The sequence below is a fragment of the Enoplosus armatus genome, chromosome 9 (genome assembly GCF_043641665.1).
Source record: "Enoplosus armatus isolate fEnoArm2 chromosome 9, fEnoArm2.hap1, whole genome shotgun sequence".
Classification (NCBI taxonomy): Eukaryota; Metazoa; Chordata; class Actinopteri; order Centrarchiformes; family Enoplosidae; genus Enoplosus; species Enoplosus armatus.
Window position 1 is genome coordinate 17,534,356 of NC_092188.1, and position 14,276 is coordinate 17,548,631.

The following is a 14,276-nucleotide window of genomic DNA, read 5'->3' on the forward strand; positions in this document are numbered from 1 at the left end:
ATTTTAATCAGACACGACAACAGAATGTTTTTAGGAGTTGGCAGATAGACACAAAGAGGAAGACAGATAGGAAGAGAGAACTATAGAGGGGGAGCAACAGAATTTGGAATTTGTTTAACTATTGTGTTGTGACAGTATTTGCAGGAATCCCTCAGTGCATGGCTGATATACCATATCTGTGCTGCCTCTATATTCCGTCCCCTACAGCTGACAATTTCAATGGAGCATAGCTGAATTTTGCAGGTATAAAAACGTCTGCAGCTGTTGGCAAGAAACCAACTCATTAACACTTGCGGTTAGATACAAATCTGGATGATAAAATCTGCCTTGACGATTGTAAGAGAAGCCAACGTTATTTTATAGACAGGGCAGGAGCCTGCTGTACTGTTAATCTTGTTCCTCCATACAAAAAAACCTGGAGGACACTGTCTGAAAACTTTTGCCACCCATGATCACTGACATATTGGTTTGTGCACTTGTCTTATGATTGAGTCCCTCACTTCCTGACTGATTCTTTTTTACAGTGACATTCCTTTCCTCTTCATATGAAGAGGCTAGTCAGGCTAGTTTAACATTTGATGCATCATGTACACGAGCAGAAGAGTCAGTCTATTTATTCATCAACTACTGATGAATAAATGTTTAAGAGGTGATTGAAGTTTATTTTCATCTGAGGCTCAAGGTTATTCTATGGCCCCAACACAAATCTACTCTGCCTGTCATTCTTCTTATCCATTGAACCTGATGTACTGAGAAATAATCAAGGTCTCTCACCTGCCAGACATGGCAACAATGTGCCTCACTTCTTCCAACAATTAAAGACAGGGCTCTGTCCTGCGTCTGGATGAAGGTGTGGACATTGTATACTGTATGTTAGGGTAGTTACTGTATATCAGACAGACAGGACGCCAGCTGAGGCTTTACACTGAGCTCAGAGCGAAGCCTGTGGAGGATTAAAGTTCAGTCTCCTGTTACTGGCTAAAAGCAAAGGAAAAGCTTGAGGTTTGTGTCGAGGTTGTGCTTGTGTGTGAGAGAGTATAAGAGAAGAAGAACGAAAAAAGATTTACAATGTATATAGACTGTATACCTACAGTCTATATTTGTGACTATACATGTAAATACACATGCGGGTGTGTTTGAATACATTCATGATTCTTGATTTTCAATCAAAGTTGTGTGCATGAGAGTGTGTGTGTTTTTGCTTGGACAGACTAAATCCTTCAGGTCACATGCTGAGGTCTCCAGCCAGACACAAAGCATAGCTTTTTATATTACTGTAGTTTTTGTACGGCATCATGTTGTGCCTGTATATGTTTCTGCATTAATATTTTTTTACATATGTATCACATGTATCACCGTACACATATGATCAGTAGGTACAGGTTAACACTGACTTTAATAATCAGCATTATGTTTACCACTACACTATACTAGAAGTCGGTTTTCTCCCTGCAGTTCCATTTCACACCAGCAGGCAGCAACCTTTTATTATGGATTTCAGACTCTGCTTGGCGGAGGTTATTCACAGACCGATTCAGCAGGACTGAGATGCAGGTCTGAAGTTGTATTTCTGGTCTGACTTGGGTTTAGCTATCATATGCTGCACTTGTTGGAAACAGTGTCATTTTTCTTTTATTACTTGGCTTATAGCCATCTTTATTGGTCATTTGCACTGAAATATGACATAAAAAACAAAAAAAATCCAGAGGCATTAAATACTGTTACAAAGCAATTATAGTGAGCATTATAGCACAATCTGAGATGGATGACTATTTTTTGTTTCATAAATCCTGTGGCAGCCAATTGGACAGACATGACATTACTTATCAATTGGATTCAATGGAGCATTACTGTGAAGAATCTTTTTATATATATTTTGAGATTAGCAGACTAAGAAGCACATGAGGAGTAAGTACTGAGACATGTTTATACACAGAGATGACATTTAGGAATGTAGTGTAAAAAGGAGGTAGTGGAAGTGTTGGAAAATGGAGAAAATGGCTCCAATGGGAAAAGATAACTTATGACACAAAATGCAAAGGAGAGGCTGGGTCAAAAACTTACTGTAGGTTGCATAACATACTGTTGATGTGGCATCCAAGATGTACTCTGGACCTGTGGAGAAAAAAGTAGCAGAGGAGAGGCGAAGAGAGAAGAGAAGATGTAGCAGAGGTAGAGGTGACGACAATGAAATCAGAGATGATGAAGGAAGTAGAAAGAAGAAAGATGGAGAGTAGGAGGAAGGGAAGGACAAGAAAAGTAAAGTAATTAAAGAAAGGGGGGGTGGGCATGAGTAGGAGGATGCAGAGGGGAGGTCAGGAAGAGATGAGAGGAAAGGGAAGATCAAAAAGAAGATTGTTATAAGTGGATAAAGAATTGAGGAAGAGAGAACATAAAGAAGGACAATTGGAAGACAGAATGACAGGAAGGGAGCGAAAATGAGAAAACCAAAGAGAAGAAGAGAGAAAATTAATCATTAGCTCAAGTCTTTACAAGCCCATTTCAGAGCCTCAGTCCCTGCGGCAGTGTGTCTTAAAGAATATTACGGCAGTAACCGAGGGTCCACTATACAGTATGTTATGTTGTAATTATAAGAGGATATGAAGACCACAGAGAGCAATACAGTCTAATAATTACTGCTTCACAGTGGAGGTTTCATCATCAAAGCCTGTCTTGGCCACAAATCACCACTTTCATCTCCTACTGCTACAAACTGCCCAACCCTAACATGAGGAGGAACAAGTCCCTGAAGGCCCCTTTGTCACATGTAAGATAGGGTATGCATGCATATAGTAATTATATGAGTGCATGTGTATGTTCACTTACGTGTGTCTGTCTATGGGGAGCTGTGCAAGGTAGGTTAATTTCTACTCATGTTTTCCTCAAAAAGCAGGATGTGGTTGTGTCTCCGTGTGTGATTCTGCTGAAGGTGTCTTGGCATTTGCCTTTCTCATTTACAACAGTGTTTCGTGCTAGCGAAAACCTATGGGGGAGGACTGGTGTTTGTTTTAAAGTCTATGTGTTTGACAAACTGAGGATCAAGTACTGAGTCAATCTCTCAAAGAACCACAGCTACATAACCAAACCCGCTTTGACATGAATTGGCATCGTTTGTGTGTGTGTGTGTGTGTGTGTGTGTGTGGAAGAGAGAGGATGCGACACATGGGAACAGAGAGAGAGAGACAAAGGGAGGATTTGTGCCTAAGAATGAAAGATCGATGGGTGGAGTGCTGCAATATAAGCCTGTTTTATCATGGCTAGACTAAGAATTTGTCTTCAATGGAGAGAGCTGATAACTCAATTTCTGTGTTAAAGTCTTTCCTGAGAAAAGACAAGCTCTACTTGCTTGGCCTGTATGTCCAGGGACTTCACACAGGACAACAGTGAATAAAGTGGTCAATTCTACAAATTTTTAATTTATTTTGAACCAGAGACCAGAAGTGCTGTGGATGAGATCAATTGAAAATATTAACTACAAGGTCCCTCGTAAATTGAGGCGGCTGTCCATATTTTTCCTTCCACCTAATCCCACGAAGAAAACAAAACTAACAACGTGTTAGTCTTACTTACACATACTTTCAGACTTTCCCTGTTTGTTTCACTCTTTAACAGCTGGGCACGTAAACAGGAGGAAATAGTGCATTTGTAGGGGACTATTTTCAGCTGCGGATTAAAACACATTTGATGTGCTAGTTAGTATTTACAGCAACTAGACAGTGTATGTGGGATTGACTAAACTACAGCACCCATGTTCATGGTAATGAAGGAGCCAGGGCACTTTTTAATAGTTTTTTGACACCAATGGAGCTCTATGGCGAAAACAAATACGCTATATCAGGCTTTGTCTACACAGGCAGTACTTGTTAGTAGGATCAATTCATTGTTGGTTTTGTTTTTTTTTCATGGGATTTGTTGACAATGGGAAAATAAAGAATATAATCAGACTTTTCCTTTACAACCACTGATTTTCAACGACTAAACTAAAGCTCCAGTCCCACGCATTTCTACCAAGTTGTTAACTTCACTGCAGATGCTATTGCTATCAGGTTGCATTATACAGTATACCCTTGGGATGCCATATTAGACTTTGAACAAAAGTTGCTTTACTAAATATGTTGGCTGGCCAGCAAGCTAGCAAAGTCAAAATGTATGTCTGAAGCTTTGCAGTAGTGGCTAGGACAAGTCAAAACTGTTCACAGAACAGTTTACTAAAGTACCCTGAATTCGGAAAGAGAGCAACATGATGATTTTCCAATGGGCTGTTCAAGATGCCCCTATCAGTTTCTGGAGCCCTTATAAGCACTTAAAGCTTGGTCTAACCCAGCAAACGTTGGAGAGGATCCACCCACCTGATATGTAGAGACAGGAGAGGCAGCGATGAAGGGTGTGATTGACGTCTGTGCAATCATCCGATTGGTGGAGATGCTGTATGGCGAAGAGTAGAACCTATGGAAGCAAACAAGAAAACATTTAATTTTGGCATCATCAATATCACCAAACTTAGAAGTGGGGTAAAACCATGGACATGTTAAAAGACAGTACAGTGTGGACAAAAAAGTAATGTCAGTTTTACAGTTTTAGCTCTCAGGATGTAGCCACATGCAAAGGTGAAAATGAGCCTTTTGTACATCTTCGTTTTCAACCAGCCAGTACACACTGCTGACAAAATGGATCAGACATCATCAAGGCTGTCATGGAAACAATAAATATTGCAGCTTCACTCTGTGCCACACCATCAAAGACGTCTTAGAATGAGACTTGACACTGCACCAGAGTTCACATCATGTTGCAAAGGAATCTCCTCCACAGCTATGCATAATAATGAATTATCACCTTAATGTGTGAGTGGGTGAAATATTTCAATATTACCCTTTATGTTCCCACCTACGCATATTCCACTTGGCAGAGAAAGCTGCATCTGTAACATCTGTTTACTTCTCTTTCTATACCTTTGTTTGCCCTTCTGATTTTGCTCCATCTCCCTTTTTTTCGTTTCACCCCCTCAACCCAGCAGCGGTAGAATGCTGTGGCTCGCAGTGCTTTATTTATCATTGTGTACCTAGAGAGGACATGTTTCATCCGCCAGGCCATGTTGCTGTGCCCGATCGATCCCAAAGTGTCTGTTGACTGAATAATGGAGCAAGGGAGGGGAGAAAGAGAGAGAGAGAGAGAGAGAGAGAGAGAGAGAGAGAGAGAGGCAGAGAGAGAGAGAGAGAGAGAGAGAGAGGCAGAGAGAGAGAGAAAGAGGCAGAGAGAGAGAGAGAGAGAAAGGCAGAGAGAGAGAGAAAGAGAGAGAGAGGCAGAGAGAGAGAGAGAGAGAGAGAGAGAGAGAGAGAAAGGCAGAGACAGAGAGAGAGAGGCAGAGAGAGAGAGAGAGAGAGAGAGAGAGAGAGAGAAAGGCAGAGACAGAGAGAGAGAGCGAGAGAGAGAGAGAGAGAGAGAGAGTGAGGCAGAGGCAGAGAGAGAAGCCCTCCCCTACCTATCTCTAACATAACCATGATTGTATAAAAAGGTACTTGCTACAAATTAAGTGTTGCTTAATTGGGGGAGAAAAGTACAAACACACTGTTGGCTTACTGGACTTAAGCCCTTTGCTCCACTAGAGAGCAGAGGCCATTGACAAATGTCCTCCACTTCACTCGGTTGTCGGCGTTCTTTCGAGATTTCCCCAGTTGAGCCCACTCACAGACATTTCTGCCTGGACACCTCTTCTCCAGCTGTTCCTGGGGCGACCTCTTTCCCTTGTTCCTTGGAGGTTCCATTTCAATGCTTGTTAGATAATGGTCGTGGCAGGTTTTCTGAGGGTTTGTCCAATCCAACTATTTTTCTCCTTCAAATTTGTAAATCAATGGGATTCTGGCTTGTTCTTTTCCTGCAATCCACATTGCTTAGTTTGTCTCTCCACCAGATGTTTAGTATTCTCCTGAGGCAGGTGCTAATGAATGTTTGCAGCCGTTTGTTGTGTGTTTTGTTGTTCTCCATGTCTTTGACCCATACAGCATCACCTGCTTCATGTTGGAGTTTAAGATGCATATTTTGGTGTTGATTGAGATGTCTTTTGAGCTCCAGATCTTCCTACTTCTCTTCCTTATTGATCCTGCTTTTTATGTCAGCATCTGTCCCTCCGATGGTGTCCACGACACTGCCTAAGTATGTGAACGCTTCTACCTCCAGTGCTGTGCATGAGGATATGGTTCTGGTTTTGGAGTGGATCTTCATCACCTGTGTCTTTCCTGTATTGGATGTAAGTTCTGTCGCAGCTTGTGAGAGTCTGTCTTCTCCTGCATTTGCATGTGTGTCTGCGTGTGTGAAAGGAGAGCTATGTCATCCGCAAAGTCAAGTTCATCTAGCTGCTCCCACATTGTCCACTAAATCCCATTTATTTTCCCTTTAGTTGTCTCTGGGAGAGCTGGCCTGCATGCATGAGGTTCCATCATATGAGTTCTTGATTAAGTTTATGATCTTGGTGGGAATTCCATAGTGGCCCATTAGGCGCTATGGTGATGTCCTGTCTAATCTGTCAAACGCCTTCTCAAAGTTCAATAGACTGTTGATGATGTGTGTTGCTATGTGATTTGCGCATTTCCTGAATCCTGCTTGCTGGTTCCAGAGCCTCTTGTCTACAGCTTCCTGTAGGATGGATGTCCCAGTTGAGAATTTTACTGGTTTACTGGTTCAAGGATATCCTCTCAAAGGAAAACACAGAGCTACAGCTGAGGACGATGGAAGGATGGTCAATAAATGAGAAGTGGGAACACCTAAAAGCTACTTGGAGCTCAACCTGTGAGGAGCCTTTAGGGAGAAGGACTCAAAAGCACAAGGAGTGGATAACACCAGAAACCATTAACACAATCCAACAGAGGAGAGGGTTCAAAGAGAAAGTGAACAACTCAAGAACAAGAGCTGAAAAGGCTTTGGCCCAAAAGGAGTACAACAGATGTCACAAAGTGCGAGAGAACATCAGGAGGGGCAAGAGAACAATGGTGGAGAGGCTAGCCAAGGAGGCAGAACTTGAAGTGAATCAAAGGAACAGGACGGAGTAACATACCATCACAAGGAAATTGTCTGGGACATACCCACATAGCAATAAACCAATAACAGACAAGAACAGCCAACTGCTTTCAACCCAGGAGGCGATACTCGACAGATGGGTAGAGCATTCATCCTAAACAGGGCATCACCGGAAGAACAGCCACATTTTCCCAAAGCCACGATACCACTACAAATCAAATGTGATAGACCAACAAAAAGATAAAGGCTGCTATCACGCAACTAAAAACTGGCCTGACCATATTGTACCGGAAGCCCTTAAAGCAGACATAAACTCATCAACAGACATGCTCTACGGGTTCTTTCAGAGAATTTGCAACAACAACAAACACACTGTTGGTTTACTTTTAAAGGTTACTTCAAACTACTACTGACAAATATCATATTATTTAACATTTGCTGTATTTTATTTATAAAGATCTGTATGATACATGATAGAATATCATCTATTCTTACAACTGAAAGGTCAGTAAGCAACCAGCCAAAGACAGGAAAACGTGGATGGATTGGTGCTACTCCACTGTGACACCAGCACACATCTCATTTCAAGGGTGAAATGGGTTGCCGAGGTGCCCACCTGTTCTGTTATTGCACTTTCTGTTTCACATTACATTTGTTCTGCCAGTGATAGCATGAGCAGTTCTGAACTCAGCTGCGAGATGCAAGCCCTCAGATATTTTTAAACAGTCCAGGCCTTGTGGATACAGTTGGTTTCCAACTGCCTGTGATAAGCTTCAGAGCGTGATTGTGCTTCACACGGACATCCACCCTCCCCTGTTGGATTTTTATGCTCTACTTGGTGTGGTGAAGCCCAAGTAATAGTGCATAAAGAGTATAGCTACACTGGTTAGTCTACTTTTCCACAATACAACGTGGTTCACTTCCTTTGCACTAGAAAAAGAAATCTCCTGAATTATGAGTACTGTATATTTTCTCTTGCCAAGTTCCAGCTCTGGTTCATACACAGGTTGATTGTGTGCTGTATCTTAGGTGTCTTGACACTGGCTCAACGTACTTAGATTTCCCCTTAACTCCTACAACAAAGGGGCATAGATTTTCTTTAACTTTCCTTTTGCACCTTTCATCTCTGGCTTACCTGAATGTTTCCTTGCGTTTTTTTTGAAGAATATCCTCAAAGGACACCACATGTATTGTCCGTTATAACTATTCTCTAATGGCATGTTTTTCTTTGTGGATGGATCCAAGTTGGAGTAAGAACTGAAACATGTTTGTCAAAGTGGAGATCAGTGACAAGAAAAAAAGCCTCTTCTGCTAATCATGTAGCAGCATGGATCCATCTTTTTGACTGTACAATTAATGTACGACTTGCATTAGAGATACTGTATTACTGTCACTGATGAATACAAATGAGCAAACGCAGCCGGGTTATTCAATATGGTTCTCTGATTGTGTTTATTGTATTTTTCATTAGAGTGATGTGTATTGAGAGAGAGAAATAGCAGGTAGAGGACAGATCCAAGGTTATTGATGGAGGCTATTAGTCCTGAGCAGCACGCAGTCAAAAGGGACTCCAGCACGGCTGTTCAAACAATACACTAAACATGTAATTGTGAACAGAACATTACTATGGGATTGAATTTAAAACCTATCTGTGAATCCCTGGTGTGACCTAGCCGCACTGTCAGGAGTTTGCCCTGAAAAATTAGCGAATGATTTAGTGCCGACCTCAGTGACTTCTCAGCAGAGCAATGTGGGGGTGCATGCTAAAATATATGTGTGTATGTGCGTGTGTGGGCAGGAGAGACAGAAGAAAGAGAGGACAGATAGAAAGGCAGGGTGAGAGAGGTAAGAAAAAGAGGCAGGGAAAAGAGAGAGAAGGATGGAGAAACAAAAACACAGCAAATAGACCAGATAGGAGGCGGGAGATTGAGAAATAGAGACCCAGAGTAAGTGAATTTTGTGTCTCCTTGATAAAAGAAAGGACAGGCTATAAGCCAAAGCAGTCTGACCGGTTGCGACACATGTTTCCAATAATATCAGATTGGCATCAGACCCTAAAAAACAGCCGTTCTCAAGCTTCAAGAGACTCGCAAACCTGTAATTGATTCGTACCCTTCCCCTCTCCTTGGGCTGACTTTATTTTTGCCTTTGCCCTCCTCTTGACCCTGCCTAGTCCTCCCTTTTTAATCAATCCCCTTCCCTCCCCGCTTTTCGCCTCCCTAATTAGCTGTATTAGCATTTCACAGTCATTTAGTGCTTCGCCGGAAGGAGCTCCAATGACCTCGGAAGAGAGGTTGGAGAGGGCTTAAGCACAGCAAGCGCCCAGATGCTCATGTGTGAGCATGCATTTACACATGCACAAGCATGCACACATACACAAAGACACCAGAGATGACCAAAAGGAAAGCATCTGCTTGGTAATGGAGAGTAGGGATTAGAAGAAGAAAGAGAGGAGACAAGACAACAACGTGTAGAAGAAGGGAAAGTGAGAGACAAAATTTAGGATAAGGTCAGACAAGCAAAAGAGGACTGGTTTAAAGGTAATATGAAGAAGTAAAGTATGTGGATCACAACAGGACAACAGTAAACAGGAGGAGGAAAAGGGAAAGTAGGGATACAAAGAGTAAGGAGGACTGAGCCGACAAGAAGGAGGAGGAGAGAAACACAGAGCTGGAGGGAAGCGTCTCCTGGGATCGCATCACCAGCAGCATTCCTTGCAGACGGGACCGATCTCCAATTTCCCCCTGAAACAGGCAGACACTCGACTCTTTGGCTTCAGCCTGAGAGCACTGCAGATAGCCTCGGCTGACGAAAGTCTTACAGCGGTGCTGCAACACCACCCTACTTCCCTGTCTGCAATCAAAACCTACATGTCTGACAGCTTGTATGCATAGGTGCATATATAAATGCTCCATCTGCATCAGTCAGATGTGAGAATGAGATTTCATGTCTGGGACTATCTGAACTAACTAAGAGAGAGAGAGAGAGAGAGAGAGAGAGAGAGAGAGAGAGAGAGAGAGAGAGGGTGTGTGTGTGTGTTAATGGCCCAGGTATTCTGTATCTGTTTGAATATGTGTGCATGCAACTGCTCTTGTGCAAATCAGTGGTTTGCTGGTGTGAGAAGGTATCAGTTTTGTATGTTCATAAAAAGGCGCTGAAGTTGGGACTCCAGCTGTTTTGTGGGGTTTGCTTTACAAATATTTGGAAGAGAATGCGAAACAAAAGCAAGTTTTGTAGACATCTAAAATTGTAGACACAGTTTATAAATCTGAGAGATGAAAACTTTCCACCTACCCGTTCTGCATCGCGGTGGGATCATATGTCAACGCCATACCACTCTAGAAGAGAGAAACAAACACCTAAAGGTTAAAATACTTGATATGCATTTTGAATCATTTGTGTTCACTCTGTCATTAAGATTATCCTAATTGGTCAAGGCAATAAAGGTAATGAATTGAGAGGGGGAGAGACAGTAGAGAGGAAAATCAGAATGATTTGTGAAGGAAAAATAAACAATGAACACAAAAGCTTTGATTTAAAATGCAACAATATTAACAAGTGAGTGGGATACAAATACCTGCTAAATAAAGAGCAATTGATGATGTCCTCAGTAGCACAAAAATCTCAAATGAGCCAGTTAAAAGCACTTATGTACAATAAAATAATTCTGCATGATTGGGCGTGAGGCTGTGGACCACTTAAAACTGTCATGTTCAAAATATTCACAGAAAATAACCGCAAAAAGGGCACTAAGGAACAATTGCTATAGCCTTGATAGTGTTGCTGCATATTAGGGATGTATTGTAACAACACTATACGTTCCTGGTTCAATGCACTCTGAAAACAACATATGAGAGTAGAAGATTTCTCATTTATCTCATTTAGTTATTTAACGTGCAAAAACATTGGTACACTGGTAGTTTTAGATTTTGGTAAAAGTTTGTTTTAGATCAAATTTCTGAACTTTGTCCAAACGCTACAGAAACCTCTTTTCAAACCAAATGCAGTGAACGCTGCTGTTCACTTCACCTCACAACATGAAGGGATATTTAGAGGTGGAATCTGCTTGAGTTGAAAATGTTTAAAACTGAGAGTGAAAATTAGCAGTTATTCCCAATTGTGTGGCTTAGTGAATGCACACAGGAGCAGAAAGGAGACAATCTGGAGGAAAATGAGAGAACTGGAAGCTCCTGGTAAGGTTTGAAATCAGTCTGTCTGAGCTGTCACACACACAGTGCTTGTTGTCAAAGCAAACATCTGTACCGCCAGTCAGGAAACTGACAGTGGCCAAAAAGCACCCAAACTACTCAATCAGTCAAAATGAGCCCAAACGTCATTTCACTCAGTGCAGCTAGCTCAAAACACCCCTCACAGTTTGTAAATATTAGTTTACAGTGAGATTTCCATGTCTTGTTTGATTATAAAGCAGGTCCAGGTGCTATATAAATACTGTGAAAGTATTAAATCGCTCAGTCCACAAGAAATGCACACAACCCGTATTCAGAAACTGTGCCTTTAAACAAGCCGTAAGGTTGTGATGTCACAACTACACAGTCACCGCACTTCGTAACTCAAAATATCGACCCGTGATTCACTGTTACACCCCAACAGCAGGAAGTGCTACTTACAGCAAGCTTCACCAGTAACAGGGCTCAGTTACAACACCACCCAGTATAAATGAATACGTTTTGCACTCCAGCTGCATTATATCAGTATCAGTGTATTTTAGTTGCTAAGTATTCTCTGTCCCACCTCCTCTCCATTAAATGTTGTCACTATTAAGTCGAGTGTGTATCATTAAGTGACACTTTTCTATCTGTGTCTCACTTCCACTATCACGTCCATATGAATGAGACTGTATTTCTTGCTGCTGAGCTTTAAAAAAGAAAGATCTTCATCCACTTGACTGCCTCTTGGCAATGTTGGAACTAACTTATAGCAACAATCACGTTTTTAGTCCTCTAATCTTTATTTTTCTTCTTCTCTATCTTTCGCTCTATCACTGCCCCCCCCCCCCCCCCCCTTCTCTCTGCAGCCCTACACAAGTCATTTGTACTTGTTCTATATTCCACACAAGTCTCTTCTCTCCAAATTGGCACACAAGTTGAAAGTGTGCCCCGATGCTGAACTCAGCTGCGATGTTTGGTTTTTCCCCAAACACTGTTTCTAGCCAGGACTCGGGGAAAATAGACTGCAGACGCAATAAAAATGAGTGCCAGACATTGATGACATCAAATAGCAAAAATTAATCATTCCAAAGCCCAGGATCCTTTTTGAACCAGCTTTTAAACAAACATCTGATTCAAAGCAGGTAAAAAGTACATTACAGATACACAAGAATCCTAGTTTTCACCTTGAGCAAAATTTGTATTCACGGCTGGTTCCCTGTCGATTTGTTGAATTGTCTTTTTGAACAGAAGAGTTCTGAGCCAGAGCTAGAGCAGATCAGCTCTGTGAAGCATCTGCATATTTGCATCTTGTCCTCCAAAGTTCCTTAATTTAATAGCAAACACTGGACAACATTCTTCACTGCTGCATAATGCCAGCATTAGTGTATGAATGTGCATGTTCAGAGATGTGCATGTGTATTCACAATGTATCCTCATGGAGGAAATATTGAATGGACCTACCCAGGGGCCCAAACAGTTGGGTGGCCCCTGGAACCAGAGTATCTGTTTCAAGTAAGTTAAGATTTTAACATCTCACATACAAAAAGGCAAAAACGACTACAGAGAGACATAAAACCACCAAAAAGAGACACAAAGTGACGACAAAGATAAAGAGAAAAAACAACTACGAAGAGACATACAACTAATACAGAGAGACACAAAATGACTACAAAGAGACACAAAACGACCAGAAAGAGATGCAAAATGGCCACAAACAGACACAAAATGTTTGTAGTCGAAAAAGACACAAAACAACCACAAAGAGACAGGACACGTGGTTTGTAGTAGTTTTGTATCTGTGTCTTGCTCCTATGTAGAAGGGGTGGGGGGGCTTTTGCATATCTGTGAAGGGGGGCCCGTTGTCTCACAATCTGCCCATGTGCATCCTATGTGTGTCTCTCTGCACAGATAATATGTGTGTGAGTGATTGTGTGTGTAATATGTGCTCACGTCATAGTCCCAAGGCCAGACTCATTTAGGAGTGAGGGATTCTGGGAGATTAGGGTCAGCTGACTGAGTGTGAGGACGCAGTGAGGCCCCTCAAAGCACCTCCACGGCCAGTCTGCCTGGAGTTGGAGACCTGGCTCCGACAAATGCATAAACCTCTGAAGAGACGCTTTTCCTCAAGTGCTGACAAGTGGGGCTTGGACCACTGACAAATGTGTAAGGAATCCCACTGAAAGCACTGATCACCAGCTGACAATCCACAAATGTTGACAACAGCATACAAAAAAAAAAAGAATCACTAACACTGGGGCCTCCAGTGTTAACTAATCCCTGATGTGATGTGTCTTTCTTAGCACCAACAAATAAAAACTAAAACAATCTGTGCCTGCTACACACAGACACACATGAAGGTCACGCACATACTGTGGCATCCTGTTTTTGTTGTGGCGGCTCTTGTTTCAGCGCGCAGTTGTTTCAGCCTGGTTCCATTTCATTTCACTTCACCACCCTGCTCTTTCCCAACCTCCATGTAAAGTGATTGTTGGGAAACTGTTAAAAAACTGTACTCAGTGTGTGGGTGGCGACATTATTATTCACTTTTCCTTGTTCTGTAAATTAAAGCTTTGGTATCGACACTAACAACGTCTGAACTCTCTGCATTGTGCAACAGTCAGTCTGCTTTCAATCCGCGACACAAGGTTTCATTTCTTCTGAAGATGACAGACTGGAGGTGGGAGTTTCAACAAAAGGAAAACAACTTCGCATTGGGGTCTCGCAGAAACCTTGTATTTTAAATTCAACAACCTTTATACATGCCAGCTTTCATACTGTCAGCAGCATCTCTAATTCAGCCTACAGTATGTTACTGGAAATGAAAGCTGATAATGAACCACTGGGGGGGCCTGTCAGGCCATTGAGACTTGGTTATAAAATGTGAAAAAGAAGCTGATGTCAAAGGGAACATCAGCCAGACATTTATAGTTTATGAAAACGTTGACTTGTTAGACCTCTGTGAAGCAGCTGCGGACACTGAGCTGTGAAATGCTACACTACAATTTGTCGTACTGCATGCAACAGTATTTCACTGACTATTATGATAAGATAACTGTTCCGCTGAGAAAGCTGAGTAGGAACAGGTTTAAAAGAGGT

At 42.0% G+C, this 14,276-nt stretch overlaps 1 protein-coding gene across 2 annotated transcripts in view; it reads right to left on the bottom strand.

The window, feature by feature from the left end:
• LOC139289835 (RNA-binding motif, single-stranded-interacting protein 3-like) overlaps positions 1-14,276 on the bottom strand; it is a 105,001-nt gene that overhangs the window by 4,845 nt on the left and 85,880 nt on the right. For both annotated transcript variants that reach the window (XM_070911477.1, XM_070911478.1), the window contains exons 8-10: positions 10,306-10,349; positions 4,350-4,446; positions 2,065-2,115 (exon numbers count right to left, since the gene is read on the bottom strand). In XM_070911477.1, the coding sequence (XP_070767578.1) occupies positions 2,065-2,115; positions 4,350-4,446; positions 10,306-10,349 (192 nt within the window). The remainder of the gene's footprint in view (positions 1-2,064; positions 2,116-4,349; positions 4,447-10,305; positions 10,350-14,276) is intronic.